Source organism: Rhopalosiphum padi, chromosome 1 (assembly GCF_020882245.1).
Source record: "Rhopalosiphum padi isolate XX-2018 chromosome 1, ASM2088224v1, whole genome shotgun sequence".
NCBI lineage: Eukaryota > Metazoa > Arthropoda > Insecta > Hemiptera > Aphididae > Rhopalosiphum > Rhopalosiphum padi.
Window position 1 is genome coordinate 43,409,745 of NC_083597.1, and position 21,547 is coordinate 43,431,291.

The 21,547-nt window shown below is 25.0% G+C and overlaps 1 protein-coding gene across 1 annotated transcript in view; it reads right to left on the bottom strand.

Annotated features, from left to right (window-relative positions):
• Positions 1 to 21,547, bottom strand: part of LOC132931822 (zwei Ig domain protein zig-8-like) — a 251,725-nt gene that overhangs the window by 119,255 nt on the left and 110,923 nt on the right. The window contains exon 2 of the mRNA XM_060997854.1: positions 18,962 to 19,137. Within this exon, the coding sequence (XP_060853837.1) occupies positions 18,962 to 19,137 (176 nt within the window). The remainder of the gene's footprint in view (positions 1 to 18,961; positions 19,138 to 21,547) is intronic.

Genomic DNA, 21,547 nt, shown 5'->3' on the forward strand with positions numbered 1-21,547 from the left:
GATTAAAGGTATACAATTGGTAAATGTACACAGTAAAAATGTACTGCAACGCATGCATTTTTAATTCGTTATTCCAAAGCAGTATATTTTTCGGAGTATTCTGGTACATGAAAATCGATATTGGACTAGAAGTTAATGATTGTTAATGATTTGTTTTAAAGTTTAAATTAGTGGAGTGGTGTAGGATAGGGGAAATTGATGGTCCACTACTTCGCTAAATTTTATGCACATGTATGTAACTAATAAACTACTTGTTTGAAATGCGATTTTTAACTAATAATTTGAATTATTATACTACAATTATGTTATATATATTCGGTATAGAAATTTGAGAATTTCGATGAAAGAATTTTGATAGAAATATAAAACTAAAAATAGATATTATCCTTGAAAAGATTAAGTCTTAAAAAATGATAACGATAAAAAAATAAAAATTTTTTCCGAAAATTTTGTTTTGTAACGACTTAAAATAATGTAAAATAAATATTTCCAAGAACATTAGTGTTTTCTAAAATAATGAGTGTTACGTTAAATGGAACAGCCCGTATATTACAAAATATAACCTTGTGTTTTATGTTTTACATTTTTTTTTTTTTTGAACTTATTTGCAAGAAAAATAAGGCAGACTTCGTATATCAATATCGTATACCAAGTCTAGACGACTAATTGGTACATGTTTTTTATCGTGTTTGTAGAATTCGCATAAATCGTATATAATATATAATACACCAGTAAGGCAGTAACTGTAAAAAAAAAAAAGATGAGAACATTTCAGCATGGATGGGTTAACTATAATATGATGTGCCTTATTCAAAATCGCTTTTCGAAAAAAAAAAAATGAATAAATTGGTTTGAAACGTATATTAGTGATAAATAATACACCGCTATCTTGTGTCAAGGCGAGTGAAGCTAAACGAGTGCCTAAATTAGGTCTTTTTATCTGGGTCTAATTTGTTTAGATTTATGATACCACAACTTGTGTTACAGTATAAAAATTACATACAAATAACAATAATAATATGCAAGGAGTGTAGTATTATTTACATGATATGCTATTGCAATATCATCTCGTATAATATATTATATATTATTGTACCGTACCTGTATTATATTATTATGATTGATATATGCAATTTTATAGACATTGCGATACTACGGTTGTATGTTATATAGCGCGTGTGTGTGTTTAGTATAATACATACGATGAGATTGTATAATAATTATTGACTTGTTAATGAACGATGTCAGCTATCCCAAAATAATGTGAATATAGTTATGATTCGCGGTAGATAATAACCGATTAAATATGAATAGGTATAGTATGTGTCTAATAGTAATATATATTGTTTTGTATTAATAACAATAGTTAAATAATCAATACACTTGTTTGTTTGTAAGGTTCGTTTAGTAATGAAAAACAAAACGTTCTAAATATTTTGCTTGTATCAATAAACGTATACATAAATATTGAAAATAACACTCAACATTTAAAAGTATAAAAAAGAATCAAAGTAAATATTCGGTTTTTATTTGCAGGCTAAATATGGAATAGGTAATTTATTTATTTATAGTACACCGTGAAAAGTGATTTTATTAGTTATTAAAATATTTTTTTTTGCATCCCTTAAGTCCCTTAAGATATTATGCACAATAATGCATAGTAATATTATATTATATAGGTACCAACCTATATAATAAAAAATAGATAAAATAGCATATTTAAAAAAAAATGTATTTTCTGAAAAAAGTAGAAGTCCATTTAAATTCAATTTATCGGGTTAAATTTATGTACTTGTATAAAATACTAATGTTAAACATGATATACATGTTAAAAGAATTATCTGAAAAATAAGTTTATTGATTTATTACTATTGGAAATAATGTTATTTTTATCTCAACCATTCATGTTACATATTTTTTTTTTCAATTGTAACAACATCGGCTACTAGGTCATTCATTTTTAGTACAATTTTTTTACATATATTTACAGTTATAATTTTGTTTATATTATATAATTGTATTTCCTTAGAGAATTTAATAATGTTAGTATTCGATTGAAAGTCCAGTTGTTAAGTTTTTATTAGTAAGTGTAGTGTATATGGTGCTTATTTCTTGATTCTTCGAACTCAATAGTACACATATTGTTGTGACACTGATGTTAAGTTTCAAAGAATTAAGTATAATGCGAGTATTATATTCAATAAAAATAAATACAATTTTCATTGGAAAATCATTAAGGGTTTCGAATAACTCCGGTATAGGCTTATGTTAGTTTTGAACTATTATACACCTGCAGTCTTACTTATAAATGCTTAATATGACGGGAATCAGTTTAATAATTTTAGTTGCATTGTGAATAATTTGATTATTTTCTGATAAAGAATTTAAATAATAGTGCATATGGAATTTAACCACATCAGAGAGTATTTTTCTCTTATCCTCCCTAACCGGGAAACGTCCACGCTATAAACATGTCACAAAATTTAAGATGTAAATATCTATGCGTAAGTGTGCATTTGAAACTAAATACGTTCGTATAGGGTCGTTATCAGGTTACCAGTGCTAAACTAGTGGTAAATACAACTTTGTGATTGAATACGATGTAAATATACAGTAAAGCAATATAATAATATATTATAGCATTAACGTAGTGTATTATATCGGATAGAAATATTCATTACGTATGACATTAATATTGTACACGAAAACAAATTTACCTTTGTTCGTCTACACTACATATTTTATTCAAAAGAGAAAAATATCGGGTTTGAATAATTATTTACATGACACACGTACTCAATACAGGTCTTGTAAATCTTGCAAAATCAAACGAATATTCTCCAATCTAAAATACATAATATGCTCGTATTATTATCCTACAATATCCCAAAATAATTACAAGTATAATAATGATGCATACATAACAAATACATAAAATGAGCAATACAGACGTGAGCGTATGTACAATAATTAGTCTAAAAGGATATGCGTCGACTACGTCAGATACAAGGTTTGTATTGTTTAAAGACTTCTTTTAAGTAATAAACATGTCTGAAGACGGTTATAAGTAAAAATTGATAATGTTTATGTTACCGATAAAATTCGAAGTCGAACAGATCTCAGAAAACCAGCAGTACTTGGGAAAAACGTCAACTGCATGGTGTTTTGTACAACGTATAATTTCGTTTTGGCCAAACCCAGTTGCGACCAATATAATTTGGGCGGAACCGTGATTTTAATATATTTGAATATTTTCACAGTAGAAACCGTATATTTTTCAATATTATTCATATTATTGTGTACGATAAAATCAATGTTATTCTACTAATACAGTTGCATTATACTTTATAATCATGGCGTGGTAATATTTTAATGATTAATTTTAAAATGAAATTTAAATCATAAAATTATTAATAAACTAATTATTATCGAATACCTAAATCGGTCATATCATACAAACTATTTAATTTAATAACAAAAATGAATTGCAAATATAATTTTGAGGTATTAATATTTTATTTATTCATTTATATTAAAATATATTTTTTTAATATTGTTTGTTATTACGCATATCTGATTCACAGTATTTGATCTACAAAACGTATTATTGTTTTGCTTATTTTGCATCTCCGCACGGCTCATACTACGTACACAGAGTTTTGCGAGAACAAACAATAAATTCTTGTCCCCCTAGTATTAATGTATTTTGAATATTCGCTGTCTTGAATGGTACTTCGTTGGCATAGGCGCATCATTGCTACTAAGTACTAATTAATTTCCACTTGCATCAATTATCTAATTTCTGGCATATAGCGATATAGAAATGAAATATTTCATTGTTGGTTCTCATTGCATAAAAAAATACTATTAATAGTATTAATAAGACGCACTGCTCATCGGTGTACAGTTTTACAAAAAAAAAAAATATATATATTTAGCGTTTTTTTCGATATGTCTAAGGTTTGCCCATAACATAGGTGGCTATTATGAATATTTTCACGGGCCGCATGGATAAATGCGAGAGCCAAAATGTTTATGAATACGTTTTATTAACTATTCGTTAGTGACATCTTGTTTGTAATTTATTATTAAATTGTTTTGATTTTTAATAATACTATTTTATCAGTTATCTTATATGTCACCCATATAATATATGCATATTACATAGGAAAACACTTTACGATTAAACTTTATAAATAATCAAACAGTTAAATGAAAAGAAAAAAAGAAAAAAAAACCATTAACTAATAACTATTCGTTTTTACTTTTTATTGCTAGAGAACTTATCTGAATGTTGATCTCCTGCAGATTTTATATTACTGTAAAAGTAATACAATTCTTTAAAATAATGGTACGAAGGTTGACAAATTCGAAGAGAGAATGGCTCAATTCATTAACTGAACATTCAAAAGAATTGTAATTCTTTTATTTTTAAGAAAATTATTATAAAGGTGCATTACAATTTCGAGTATAAATTTCAATAATTGATAATTATAAGATTTGCTTGTGACAAACTAATTGTCATTTGATAATTTGTTGTATTTTTATTGCAAGTGTGATTTTTCTTATAATTTGATAATCGTATAAAAATATTTATCTAAACTTTATAATTTTTAATCTTAGGATGCAGGTATCTAAACTATAAAGTATATCGAATCTTTTTATATAATAAACTTAATTAACAAATGTATGATTCACCATTATTACTTGTTTTCTGTAGCCGTCATTATATATTATTTTTAATTAATATTTTATAACATTCATTATTATTTTTAAAAATTAAAGATTAATTTGAATATTTAATCTCTTAAAGTCAGAAAAAAATGATTATTGTTATAGCTTTAAATTGTTTTTAATTTCTATGAAAAAATTGTTCATCTGTAGTTATTAAAATATGAATTTTATAAAAGAACAATATTATTTTAATAATTATACAATTTTTATTATTAGTAATTATTTCGATTTTCTTTAATTGTCTCGTGAATACGCTTTACCTACTGTTATAATCAATGTTATTACTATAATAATTATTTATAACTTTGACGGATGGAACACTGACATCACTGTTAACAGTCATCATAATCTTGTTTAAATTTAAACGTCTAGACAGCTGTTTATATAGCTTAGAATCTGTACAAGTCATGCGTGGTCGCTGGCCGATGCTATTTAAAATACATACGTATTTGACTATCAATTGAATTAGGTGTTTTTTAATTTTTCATAAAAAATATTTAAGTGCATACAACAATAATTGGTACCTACAATAATATATCGTAAGCTGTGACACTTTGAATAGACTTTGTAACCATACTATCATAATATTATTTTTAAATAGTTCATAAGTTTTAATGTAATGGTATGAATTGATTTAGTAAATAACTAAGTAAATTAAATTGAATTACCTGGTGTATTAGTTCACACAAGTTATATACATCTAGCAACTTAACTAACATCCCCACACTATATGTTTTAGTAAGTAAACCGTATAAATCAATAGTGTGCTTCCTTTTAAAAGTAACATGAACTATTCAGCCAGTGACTTTGGATTGATTTGGGGTTTCCTGGAGGAGAAAGAGAATACATATATGCAACATTTTTTATGATTTTCAAATTGTTAGTTTTTTAAAATATGTGCGAAATACAACAAGCATTTTTTTAATAGTTATACGTATTTTAAATTCCTAATTTGGAAATCCAAACAATTTTTAAGTCATTTCTACCTTTTAACGTTTTAACCACAACTTTAAATTCAAAATTGATTGGATGATAACCAGCTAATGTTTAAATTTAAATAATTGAGTAAAAAAAATACGCTAAATCGCGCTGAAATTTGAAAAACCATAAAATGTCATTCAATCAATTTTGGTTTTAGTGTCATGATTAAGAAGTCAAAATGACTTACACTGTTTTTGCATACAAATCTAAGAATTTTACTAGTAGGTCACTTAGTAAAAATACAGATTTAAACAGATTTTTAATAAATTCATTATTAAAAGATAAATTCAAATAAAACATGGCGATGAAAATGTTTTGCAAGTCGCTCTGTATAGGTATAGTAATCAGTAATCTGTTAGTGTATTTCCAATATATTATAATCATTAGTGATATTCATTCTAAATAATTTAGTGTAAAATCTATGGTAATACACATTCAATAGTAATTAGCTTGTTGTTCGACAACACTAGTTAGGTGTTATGTTAAGCAAACCCGCATTAATGTTCTAATGTTAAATCAATTGTTTATTCAACATAATTAAGTTGTGCTTTTATAAATTTAATACATACTTTATCTCAATATGGTCAAATTGTATAATGCATGTAAATCAAATATTTTCTATTAAATATGCATTTTCTTCTGTATACCTCGTTGATTGCTTGTTGAATAGGTTACTACTTGCAACAGCCACCACATATTTATTGAAATATATATATATTTTTTTTTTTATCATAAAACGAATATACCCGTTAGTTATATGAATTTTGCTTAGATATTTTGTATTTAAAAAAAAAATAACATTTTCTCAGCGATTATATTAAATGAATTGCGGTCCGTCATTTGGGTCTGAAAATGAACTTAATGGGCACTACAAATATCTGGGTGAAGTGCTCTAAACTGTAACTCAACTCTTTTTGTCATTTCTACGTTAACTCTCGTGTGGCCGAAAATATACGTGCGCCAAACAAAACACTCAAGTGCTGTTACAAAGGATTACAATTTCCTCAAGAAACCTCATGGTCCATCCAGACTAGACAATTGCGTTTGATTGCCAACATTTTTTTTTCGTCAGTTCCTATATTATATTTAAGAACAGTTTTTTGTTTTATGTAATTCAAATAGTATTATTCATGTGATTTAATTGAATTCCAAATAACAATAAGTACAATTTTATGTACGTATTTTTTTTTAATTTTTATAGACTATAAACATTTTGTGTGCTAAACAATTAATAAAATAATAAAAAACTATTTTCATTTTTATTCAATTGTCATTATTTTGTTAGTTAAAATTAATTGAAATATTTTTCACATAAAAATCTTTTCTCTACATCATATTATCAACTAAGCTATAAGCTATATATATGCATAATATGTTACGAGTATAGAATAGGTTTATTATTGGTATTATACTATTATAGTACAATACCATACTACTGAGTTATAGAATCAGAGTTACTTATGCTACTTTTTAGTTTTTATTGTAAATTATTTTATTGATTTAACACTCAAACAGTTCTGATGATATTTACTCATTAGTTACAGTGTATAAACAATGCTACTACTTAATAGAAATACAGTTAGCGATTAAACACTTTAAAAATACATTGTATTATCTCTTTATGTTATTTCTCTATTAATTACTCTAGTACATTATAGTACCTACTCGTATATATTATTTTTACTATAAACCTACCTATTTTTAATTTAGTATATAGAGTTTTATACAATTTTCAAAATATTTGACTTTTTTGAAATATACAATATACAAGTAGACGTTTAAAATTTTCAATTTTTCTTTTACTTTAAATGTTAATAAAAAAATATATTCTCTGAGATAAGAAATGAAAATTTAATAAACTTTTTTTGTAATCATTTGAAGCATATGAAATAACAAAATACATCAAATTTACAAAAATTAACAAATTAATTTGTTGTTAAAAGAGTTTAAAATATAAACATTTTATAGCTAAGGATTTTAAATATAACATTATGTTCTTTGTCACTAGTTTAGATACACTATAAATAGAAAGTCTAAGACATCTTTTTTATAGACATTTTAAGTTCAAATTTGGATGACATTTTAAATTTACACTAAGAATAACGACTTTAATTACTTTTTTGTATAATTTAAAAATATTACACGTAGGTACTTGTTAACGTATATTTTATATTGTGTACACATAATGGCATTTTCAAATACAATGTTTTCGGAAAAAATAATTCAATCTGCGTATTACTGATATTAAAACGAATTACCTTAATAGCAATATAAATATACCATAAAACATTCTCAGTAATATAGGTTGACAGACGGTATTCGCTTAGAATTGTTTTTCGTTAACAATTATTTGTCACTGAATTCAAATTGAACACATACATTACAACGACTTACTCTTGATGACAAGATTCACTCGAAATGTACTGTACACCACAGCGGTTACCTTCCTTCCTTCCTTTTTTTATATTTAAATTGTATAATATATGGTAAGAAGAAAGAAAGATAAATTTATACTTCAAACATATGATATTCTAGATTTTTATATATTGAATTTTCAAGTTGAAAAAATATAGGACATTTTTTCAGCCCTGAATACAATTATACAACGAAGAATAGGTACTTAGTGCTAATATATATATATAATATGTTTATGTAATATACAATACAAACAATAGTCTTTTCGTTAAATTTTAATACGTAATTTTACGAACTAATACGAATTAAGTACTTGATATAACAGTATTAAAAAAAATAAAAACCTTTCTATTAAAACGATTGCACTGATAATTTTTAAATTTTAATATGAGAAATTGTATAAGTGATAAAGACGGTTACTATATTTCAGTGTTTGTAATATCATGTACATTGTTCATATCATATATCATATATGTAATAAAGTATCTTTACGTAGTATATACATTGTGTGTACAACTTTTTTGGAGAGAGAAATTGTTTAGAATAAATATCGAAAAGAAAATTACTTTTACTAAAAGAAAACAATATGTTTTAAAATAAAAGTTTGCAATTATTTAAAAACGAAATTGTATATTATATAATAAACGAATTTTCTACATACACATACACTGTTCTAATTTTAAAGATTTAATAACAAACTTTTAAATTTTAGAGGAAATTCATATTTAATACAACTTAACAATTCGTTATTTTACGCGTAACATAAATATTTATCTTACTATATTTTGAAAACTGCGAGTTACAAATTAACATTAACATAGTAAACATTCAACAAATCACACTTTATTTAATATTGCAAGTGCAGAGTGTAGTAAAAGTACTCTTCGTTGAACAAATTTTCCTCATTACTACCGAAACTACTTTGATCCAGTAAAAGGTGATTGTTAAAACTTAAAATTGTAATTCATTATTATGTTATGATAATAATATAAATTTTGGTTTTTATCAAAATTTACTGTAATAAACAATAATTAATAACTTATAACTTATAAGTTATAACAATGTAACCCACGGACATACCATATAGGTTACTTGAATTTGATTATAATTATTATAAATTCATTTAATAATCAACCAATGAGTAAAGTATAAATTATTACAATAAGAAAATTAAAATTTGTCCATAAAATATTATCATAGGTATACATTCACATTATTAATGGAACTTGTGTTAACAATTTTTGGGGCATTCTATTAATAAATCATTTTTCAGGTATTTAATTAAGGTGTAATAATTGAAATTTCAAATAGTTTCATAATATTCCACAATTGTGATTATCAATCGTAAAATCTATGAGCCTATCAATCAGCCAATCATTGTTTTAAACCTGTTATTCTAGTTATAATATAGCTGTATACTATTTAGTATGACAATTAGCTTGGAAATTGTATTCACGAGTGTTTGTATAATTGTTTCGACACTCCATAGTCCCATACATCATGTCACAAACAGTGAACTATTAAATTAGTTTTTTAATTACAAAAGTAATATTTTGTTTTGTTTTGTTATTTTGTTATTTTTTTTTTTTTTTTGTTATAATAAAATATTTTTGAAGAGCATTAAGTTTTATATAACTTAAAACTTACCACTTATTTTGTTGTTATAGAACTTCTTATAATGATAGTATGTGGGTTAGGTTATCATTCAAAGTTTAAATACAATATTTTTTATTTTTTTTAAATTTTAGGAGTTATTAAAATTGGAATGAATTTTTTTGGCAAACCGTATCCGTATAACGTATTATTATTATTTTTTTTTTTTAATGCAATCCGTTTAACATATAAGTATAATTATCATATAGAATATTATTTTCCGTAGCTTATGATATTATTGATAACTTTATAACTTAATAAATATTTTTTTTTCATATTATATTATGATTTGCACATATTATAATTTTTTTTGTCTATATTACATTGTATTTAATGAAATAAATTGTATTAAATAAAAATTATTAAATTATCTATTATTATTAGCCTTGATTTAATCCAATATAAAAAGTATTACTTCTGGAAGTCAATAGATAAAGATGTTATAAATTTATATTTTCATTATACAAATTTACAATCATTTTAGAGTAAACACGGTTTAAAAGAAAGTAAATACTAATAAATTCTTTGAAAAGCTTTTATTAAGTCCATTAAATAAAATATTAAAATGTAATTCTTTTGGTAAAATCATCTATCTTAATGGTTGGATTATTACTCATTCTAAGGTAGGTAATGTGTAATATTTTGCAAGTACAAGATTCAGTAGAGATTTTTAAAGGTCACTTTATATTTTCCTTGACTTTTTTAAATAAATTTAATAAAACCGACATAATTTTTATTGATTACTATGTAAAACAAAATAATAATAATAATTTATAAAATGTATTATAATGTTATAATTATATGCGTTACAATAACAAACAATATGTGGTAGAATATAGTTTTGAAAATTAAATTAAATATTTAAAATCTATATTGTATATTCAACAATTTAAACAGTAACAAGTATAGGTATATATATTTGTGTGGAATATGCTTCAAATACCTTATCAGGGTGTACAAGATAAGAACAAGAGACTAAAATTAACACGTAACCCTATGCAAGATAAATAAACATAATGAATATGCTTTGTTATAAATCAAACACCAGATTAATGAATTCTATTTAGTATGTCAAAGGCTTATAGATAATTAGTTATATATAATAATGTATTTAAGTAGTATAATAATAAAAATTATTTTTCTTACCATTACAGTTCTAATGAAATTTATGTATTGGTGAATTTCATGATATTAAGAGAACCTCTTAGCTTCTAAACAATATAAATGGCTCCCCCGCATGGCGTAAAAGAAAATTAAGAGCACATTAACGTTGGAAGCGTAGGAAAACAACTACGGTTCATTAAGCTCTGGCATCAATTTTGCTCAAAGATAGAACTCCCTTGGCGATGTATTTCGCTTTAAAACACAGAGACACATGAATATACCAAAACATTTCTGTACAATAAAGTCCTTAGGAAACTTTATAGCGTTGTGACTTTAAAAAATGTAGTTGTACCTATTCTTTACGTAAGAACAAACTACAAACTCAACAATAAAAAAAAAAAAAAAAAAATAGTACAGTTTTAGTTTTTTTTTTTAAATTTCCTCAAGTGTCTATAATATATATTTTCTTAAACACTATGTATAGGTTATGTTATGTTTTTAATAATAAATGGTTTTTAATATGTGTTATACTACACGGTGTATAAAAATAAATTAAATTACCGAGTTATTCACACGATACAAATAAAAACTCCGGGTTGTTTTTCTCACAGTATGTATTATAGGCGTCTTTCGTTAAAAATGTCATACTAAATATAAAATCATAATGTAGTTTTTTTATGGATCAATCAATGTCAATGAAAATATCTTTATTCTTAAAAAATAGTGTTATATTTTTGGCTACCAATAAATAATTAATTAAGAGGACGGTACAGAAATGTATTTTGTTATCTAACTTTCTCACACGCTTTAAAATAACATAATAACGATCCGTAAAATCAAAACAATAGACTTTAGGAGATTGACCTACATAGAGAAGAAGATAATATTATAATATAATTTCGAGTGACGGTTGTATTGATTAGTATTTTAAATACTTGATAGGATAATATTTTCATGGTTCAAATTTATTGTATAAACCTACATATAAGAAATATGCATACTGTATAGCTAAGCATAAATGCTAATTAGGTTAATTCACATTAAACCACACAAAAATACTAAACTCTTTAAAATCAACAGCATTTTAGAAAATGACATATACCTATACAACAATGCATAGTTTCAATACTTATATTATTATACGCAATTTTTACATTGTGTACGTAGGTTTATTATATAATAATATGTTATACGTATAAATTGCATAATTCATACACACAAACTTGCAAAATATAATTTATTCAGACTTACTTCAAAAACGAATGATATAAACAATAATTGAATTATATCGCATAGATTAATAATTACAATGTATATTATTAAAATGTATAATTTTATTTCACAAGTAATTGATTTTATGCTTATTTCGTGTACTCATCCTTATTTTAATTAAATGTATAATAATAAATTATTTGGTTCCTTGGATTTACATTACACATTCACATCACACTATTAAACTTAGATAATCAGAAGAAAAATTATCTTTTACATTAAAATCACCTAAAACATAGTAGAACATTGTAAACGAAGAAATCATTCTCATCTCTCAGCCAATATTTTCGCGCTATCATCATTATAGACGATATACAAGGAAAGTTTTTCATCTATTTACAAGCAAACAACAACAGGTCATTCAACAGTTACATTATTTTGTAGTTGTTCATCAATAATGCGTATTAGGAACTTGGAATACGTCAATGTTGAAAAAATTCAGAAAGTTAGGCATTACTGAGCAGAGCGTAAAATAAAATCGAATAGAACTATATAGATATGAATTTAAAATAGTCATATGGAAGTGTTTATTTTAAAGAGATCATACGTCCAAAAAATTATGTTCACACTACACTTCGAACAAAACTTCAAAATCCATAAACATTAGACATAATATTTACCAATTTTGTACAAACATATTTAAAACAATATTGTATTTACAGTGGAACCACTGTTAATGGACACGTCTATTTTGAGGACAATTCTCAATAACAAACACATTTTTTGGTCCCCGCACAACCCCATTAGAATTGATAGATTACGTTCTTCGAAATAGCAAACACCTCTAAATAACGGACATGGATTGATTTTGGTAGTCCGGTAGGCTTAAAGAACTATAAATAACGAACACAATTCTATCGTATCCTAATAATGTTGAATAATAATAATAATAATAGTTATATTAATAAAACGAATGATCAATATTATAAATTATTTGTTCGTTTTTGCGGTTCACATTGTCTGGGTAGGACCATATTTTCTGGGCAATGTACACACATACAATCAATAAATACGAACTTGTACGAACGATAATGAAAAAAATACACATTACGCGAACAGTGATGGCTTATAACCGTTACATATCTACCTTTAGTATCGTATTTATCATTGCCTCAGTACGGTCGCGTTTGACATTGAAAAATAAAATCGACGTAATAAAATGTAATGATGCAAAGATACAAATCGTTCCTGAGTTAGCCACTCGATTTAAAGTTGAAAAAACTCAAATCGAAACCATACTCAAGTCACTGATAGATCTATTCGTAAGCGGTGTGATGCGGCGAAAAAATAAATAAAATCGGATTATAGGTTGGAAAATTGTTGGTGATGATTGGAAAGGTGCTGAAAGCCCGGCGCTTAAAAAACAAAATTGTTAATGATCTTGGAGTAACGTGGAAAGCTAATTATAAAACTTGAATGATACAAGAACTTATGAATGAGTGGTTATCGAATTTCGATAAATAAATGCAAAATCGATTATTATATAATTATATAATTATTATTATATTATATTATTATTTTTATTAATAATGCACCCAGACTTTTCCGTTGAATTTGCATAATGTAAAACTTCTTTGTTTCTACTAAACGGGACTTCAAAACTCATAACCACATTAGTCTTTTAAAATACGTAATTTTGTCCATATTGTAATAGATATTGAAAATATAGAATAACCAAAACGTAACAGTTTTTGATGCAGACTACAGTGGATTAAAAATAAAATTAAAATCAAAATCAAAGTTCCAGGTGTTAGATTATATTGATGACTTAACACAAAAAGAGGAGTTGAATTGCGAGTTAACGAAACTGGCTTCAACAGTATGTCCAACAAAGCACAGGGCTATGATTCAAAAGATGGCTGGTGGATGTGTACGCAAACTGAAGACTTATCATTCAAAATCGAAGAAACTATCAATATTGGCTCTGGTACCATTGAAAATGAAGGAAATGATGAAGAACAAAGTATGGAACAGTATTCTTATAATCTTATATCGTTGAAGCAAAAATTAAACTCATAGAAGCATTATAGTAAATCGGTTGAAGACATTTTGTTTCTATAGAAGAAATGTAGTTTCACTGTAATTAGTTAGTAAACTACAGTCTAATTTTGCATAAATGTCTACACAAGAAAAAACCAAATTAAATTTTTGATTTTTTTTTTACATATTTAGGTATTATAATATACGCCTTAATAAATGATAATTATAATAAAAATATAATAGTTTATCATATTATATGTAATAATAAAATAACACCTTAAGTTATTTTTTTTTGTTTAAGTCAATAAAACTTAATTTTGCAAAGAGGCACATACGTCATATTAATTTATTAATTTTTCCCGATAACGGAAACCTCTCAATAGTGGACAAATTTTATGTTCCATAAATTGTTATTCATTTGTTAAAAAATAATTATTTTTAATTTATTGTGGCGTTGTAATGATGTATTTACTTAAAAATAAGAATGAAAAATATATTTTAATACTAGTATGTTACTAGTATTATAGTTATATACGAGTTTAATTTACAATGAATAAAATATACTTTCATCAATCGTAATATATAAATAAACAAGTAAAATAAATAGATTTAATAAATTGGTTTTTTTTTTAGCTGTTTTATTAAGTTTAAGATTTTAGCGAGGAAATATTGGTCTTTAGAGTATTTTTACTTCAGGAAATACACTATTTGGCGCTAGGATAGTGCTCCAAAAGTTAATATTGTAGCGTTTCTATAGATTGAGTACTTTATATCTTTCCAATATTTGTTGAGAAAATCGTTGTTATTTATAGATTGACTTTATTTTTTTAATAATGTTTCTATATTAATTTATAAAATCCTATTTCTAGATTCTTTAAGTTTTCAAATTCTAATTTGAAACTGTACATACTTACAAGGCGTGCTGTAATTGTGGAGCTCTACTGTACCTTTTCAAATATTTAAAGTAACAAAACTTTTTAATTTTAACTAATATAATATACAATTTGAATACTATGGTGAATAATCATATGTTAAATGAAAAATGTGTTATAAAAAAAGTTTTTTTTTATCTTTAGATTTGATCGAAAGACTTTTATACATTTTTACGATAATTATTTATTACACAATTTGTACTAGGTTTAGAGTGACTTTAAATACAATGATTTAGGAAGACATTATTGGTGACTTATTAAAGAGACCATTGAAGTGGGAATTTGAATTTTTATTCAACTAGTAATTTATGGCATCAATTGTAGTTTAGACACATTATAAAGTTATGTGACATAGTGTCAGATAACAATTTGATGGATATATAATAAATGGTGATTTAGTATGGAGTGAACTGGGTGGTCTTGTGTTAATTTCGATTGAGAATTGTATACATGTTGCATTATTTTTATTTTTTTGGTAGACCTCTTTTACAGAAAGCACGTTATTTTTTTTTTTAAGTTTAAAAAATAATAATTAGATGTTGCTTTAGTTAAATTATATCTTATGTTAGCAATGTTTTTGTTGGTGTATCCGATTTCTTCTATTATAGAAGCTATTTTTATTAAAATAGTCGAGTGAAATTTTTTTTATTAATATTCAGCATGATTTTTCGGAATGAAGTTCATATAATATATATAGTAGCGGAATTGTTGTCTTTTAAATAGTGTATTAAATACTCTATAATTAAGCAAAGTGTAGGTACATTTTATTTTTAAACGAGTTAAAGTTGACTTAAAATTCAAACGTTTTGGGTTAAAGCCTTCTTAAAGTCATTTAGCTATCAAATTAACTACGCTTACCATTTATGTGGGTAGAGGTAAAGTACTATTTGGTCAATGTGTAAGTTGTTCAGGTGACTAGAATTTATATGTAGATGAAATTAACACCGTAGTCGGTTAAGTTAGTTTAGGAGACGATATTATATATTATTATGTTCAATGTTCATTATCGACTGGGTAAATGCAGCTTTATGAATTTAAGTGACGAGTTACCTGAATTTTTTTACATTTATATCGATTTTGGTGAAGTGGTTGATAACCAAGAGATAAGTGGTCTTTTATTAGTAGAAGTTGAGTCTAAATTAATCATATTAAAATATTATACTTTTTTTTTTGTCTTTGTCATTTTTACAGTTTAAATTTTAACGATTTTAATTGTGGATACAATTTTTTGATATTTTTCCTACCACCATTCCACTGAAATTTAATTTAAGTCCAATATGAACGATGCCTGAAGTTGATATTGAAAAACGGCTAATTTAGTTACCTAACTAATTATTTATATTGCTTTTTATTTCGTCAGGTGCTCGAAAAATGACTTTTCATCATACATAGAATTGGATGAATTTACATTAAAACTTTCGAATTTTAAAATAATACCTAAACATGACGTTTAGGAACCATATAATGATATACGCATGCATTGTTTCGATATATATTCGCAAATGATTTTTATACTTATCAGGTTTTTGTTTATTTAACAATTTAGCTATTTCACGATAAAATTCAAATGATCACTAAGGTTTAATTATGCAATATGGTAATAAAAATAAAATTGTGCATTGGTATTAATGATATCGTTAAACAAGTATTATTAAACGTCTTTAAATGATGAATAATCAATATATTATATGATTTGAATAATATTATATGAATTAAATGAATACATCACCACTATGCGTTACAATGATAAAACTTGATGTAATGTAATTAAATTAATGTAAATAAGTACTCTACAGATATGTTAGGAGTATTGAAGTTGAAAAAATCAGATATACAAACGCACATACGGATTTAGTCGGTTGGACGGTTCACAATGTTCGCATAAATACCGTTACTATTCAGAATAATCAAATTGAAAAATATTGATTTTCCCTACATTTAGAGAGATGTATGTAATAATAGCCTACCTTTTTGTACAAATAACCTTTGTCTGGTTTTTGCCGAACATATTGCAAACCTTAATGTGATCCCACAGACTACTAATTTTTGTTACATGATGAAAAAAAAAACGAATAGGCGATGGTCCATTTCATACAGGGATGAACGCCGTTGTAAGCAAGTCATTGTTAATTATGAAACTGCAGTTCTGGGGGTGGGGGGGGTGGGCGTACAGACCTTGTATTAGATTTTCAGGCAAACAACTGGGCCAAGGTTTGGTCCCGGAAATTCGGGACTATGATTAATTACGTGGCCGGATATGGTCGGATCGTGTTCACCTGGGCTTGATGTCCATTTACTGTACGTGTTCTCCAATACAAAGCACAATGAATACCTTTATTCGTATATGCTCGGGATTTAGGATCGTCATTGCACTAGCCAGCTGATCCCTGTTCACCTAACGACCCGGTTTGTTGACTTGCGATGGTCTGTTGTGTCGTATATTCTAATGATAACTTATCATTATTCCCGTTCAAACGTCACTTTCAGCACACATTTTACCTTATAATTACGTGTACCACGGGTGTACGTTATCAATTTTAGGTAAATACAGAGTCCGAAATGACATGTATTCTACTGTGTAATTTAAATGTTCAACAACAAAGTGACTGAAGGTATCTAGGTAAAAAGATAAGAAACTACGTCTGTTAAACAAATTAAAACAGTGATAGTTAAAACGTTTATAACATTATTTCCGTTAGTTCGTTCGTAGTTTTTAGTTACGCGATTATTATTTTATTGACATAATATCATATTGTTATAATACGTTGGACATGCAATGTTGTACACTTATTTGAATGACAATACTTTAATAAAATACTAGCGAACGGTATCATATAGTTATGAATTAATTTTGAAATATGTAAATTCATATGACACAATGACAGTTTATGAATTAAAATATAAAAATTATGATTATGTCGTACAAGTACCTATATGGTTTATTGACGAGTATTCGTATATTTTTTTTTCTAATGTTCGATATTATTTGTAGGTATATAAAATATGACCCAACTCTGTATTAAGTTCAACTGCTTAACAAAGATTAATGCATGCTCAATGTTATATTATTAAGGGTATACCTTTCCATTTAGTTAATAATTTATTCATCGAATCAAAAGTAAAAATTATGGTATACTATCTTGTACATAATTTTTCAATAGGTAAACATTTGTCTTTCATTAACTTTTGAATAATTAACTTTATCCGCATAAATGATTTATTAAGTGACCTTTACTTTTGAATAATAACACAGTATTATAATATATTGTTTACACGCAATTATAATAATTCACAAATATAACGATAAATTATTTTCCTATCTATTGTTTTTTTTTTTTTTTTTGATTAATTAAATAATTTAAAATAGATAATAAATTTGAAAAAATATTGTAAATTAAAATAAAATTTCATATAATTTTCATAAAACATTTTAAATACAAATTAATTGTAATTTATATGTATATTAATTACAATAAATATATATATGCTTTAATTTATAGAAATGTCTATACAAATTATACTGTAAGTTAATAAGTATTGTATTATTTGAAATGTTTTAACAATAAATGACATGTTTAGTTTTCATAATTTATTAACTTACAGTATAATATTATTAATTAATTTAATATAGAAAGTAGTTTATTCACCTAATAGAACTAGAGTCTTTAATTAAATATTCTCAAGAATATTATGTTGTGTAATTTAGTGAATATAATAGTATGATATATTATTATAGACGAACACGCGTAATTAATAAAAATACTAGATATATAATGTTAATTAAAATGTACACAGAATAAAATATTTTAGGTAGTGATTAATTTATCAATATAAGTAGATGATGTTGTGACGATAATTAGATAGAACGTAAAAGATATTATATGACTTACCGTCCGATTTCCTAGATTTCTCACTCTGCAGTTCAAATAGGCAGTGTGACCGACTAACGCAGTGACATTTTTTGATGCGACTTTGTCAAAATAAGGACCTCTTATTGACGTAGCTTCAATTAAAGGTGAAATCGTTTCATCTGGTACTTTGTGATCAATGGATCCTGATACCAACTCTAAAAACAAATAAGTATAATTATGTTAAATATGACTAAAATATTATCAACTGATTAGATTCATAATACTTAAATAATAATAAACCGATATATCGTATAATTATTAATAATATATTATTATTATTTCAACTTAAACTAATACCAATTTTTTTTTTTGGAAATTCATAAGTATAACATTTTAATGAGTTTCTATATAAAATATTATTTAAAACTTTAAATATTTTATGAAATACATTATAAAAATAATAATATACTTTTTTTTTAATAATCAACTATTAAATTAAACTAATATTATATATTTATACATTGCTATAAAATTAGTTTAAAAACTTTACTTTAAATGCTCAAGTATTATTTTTAACCTAAAAGATACGGTTTTTAAATCATTTTAATATTCTAAGTATTTCTTTAGCGAAAACATTCCAATTTTCACAAATTGTTTTACAATAACCACTTTATTCTGCGCTGTTTGATAACTTGGAACGTCAAGAAACTAATAATTTAAACTCACAGGCAGAATAAATGAATATTATAATAAAGGAAGTAGTAAAGTATTTTGTATCAACACAACATTTAGAAAAAAAGACAATAATAGTTTTATAGTCTAATCATTCTTATATCAAATTTATACTAGAAAAAAAAACTTCAAAAGACTTAATTCTTCCGGATTGGGGATGTCATTTGTTTCGTATAATAATAAAACCATTCAGAATGTATTCTTTTGATCCGCTGGCTTTAAAATGATCCAACTGGAAGTATCTTAAATAACAAAAAAAAAAAAGAAAGCTTTTTAAATGAGTTGTATCTTGTCAATCGTTATAAGTATATTCCTATGCACTTGAAACTTTTATTTTCCTATACGTTGTTATAAACAACCTTTGTTAAGTTTTACATAATATAATATTATGTGACATATTTGTATAAAAACTTTTGGATGATAGTTATTTATTTTATTTTAATAATAAAATTATAAGTAGATACTTACTTATTACAATATGTTTTATTTTTATTATAAATTTAGAAATTAATATTGGGAACTTCAATTCTATATACAGACAGCTATCTTTAATTCATATTATGTATTGAGAATACATTTATATATATATTATTGTATTAGTTGTTTTAAATATAGTCATAAAGTATTATAATTATAATTTGATAAATTTCTATATATTATAATGGCACACAAATTATTAATTTATATTTATTATCAAGATAATTGCTATTCTTAATGATTGTATACTACATAATACAGCATCAGTAATTTACTATCCGAAAATTCTACTGTCAGAAACTCAGTATTATCATTAACTACACTATAATTTCATAATTTCTTTGTTTTAGAATAACGTATTTATACTCAAGAACTAAGTAGAATGTCACACAGTGATGTCTGTTATTAAAAAAATGGACCAATGAAGCGACGAAAAAATGTTCATTGCCATTGTATCGTAGCCCATAGAATATACACGTCACTTTTTATTAAAAAAAGTGGTTGTTTATAACATTTTCAATATAAAAAGGACGATACACCTTAATTTTTCCTTTTAATAATAAAATAGTACACGGAAATACGGAATAAAATGTGCAAAAAGTAAAACGTCAACAATATAAAATACTTACACAATTAAAATATGGCGTATTTTCTATTATTTAAATCAGACAATAATTAAGATATACGTTTAATTCTTCAGACATATTCACGAAAGTGCATTAAAATGTGTTAAATGTTTTGTGATGGTGCAATGTAGTATATTATGTTCTCCCACTTCTATAACAATCGGATATGCATAATACATATTACCCTGTGCGTAAAAAGGGACAATATCATATTCTATGCACTCACTATAATAGTATAATTTAAATAAAATATCATTTTATTTTTACATTATGTTGATTGAAATATAAATAAATATATTTTACAATTTACAACTAACAACATTTAATAATTAAATGAATTATTATTGATTATTAGAGGTATTCAAATAATAAGTATAAGAAATTGTAATTCACGTAACTCGATTAGTATATTATAAGGTGTAACAAGACTATTCAACAAACTTCCATTACAAATGTTACTTACTATATTTGTTAAATAGTCCTGGTACACTCTGTATAGTATTATGATAGTATTATGCCATATATTATGTATCATAAACAACAGATATTACGCCCAATACGACTAATTAAAAAAAAAAACAACAACAACAACAAATAGTGTGTATAATAATGCAAGTAACTAACACTAACTCTACATGTTTATTATCCTCCCGTTTTTTATTACAAATTAAAAGTTTTATAAGTCGTAAAATTAATATTTTCAATTAAACTTTGTACATTTTTAATTTTTAATGAGTTGACGTAGTTTCATATAACCTTTAGAGTTAAGAGTAATATTATGATTTCTGAG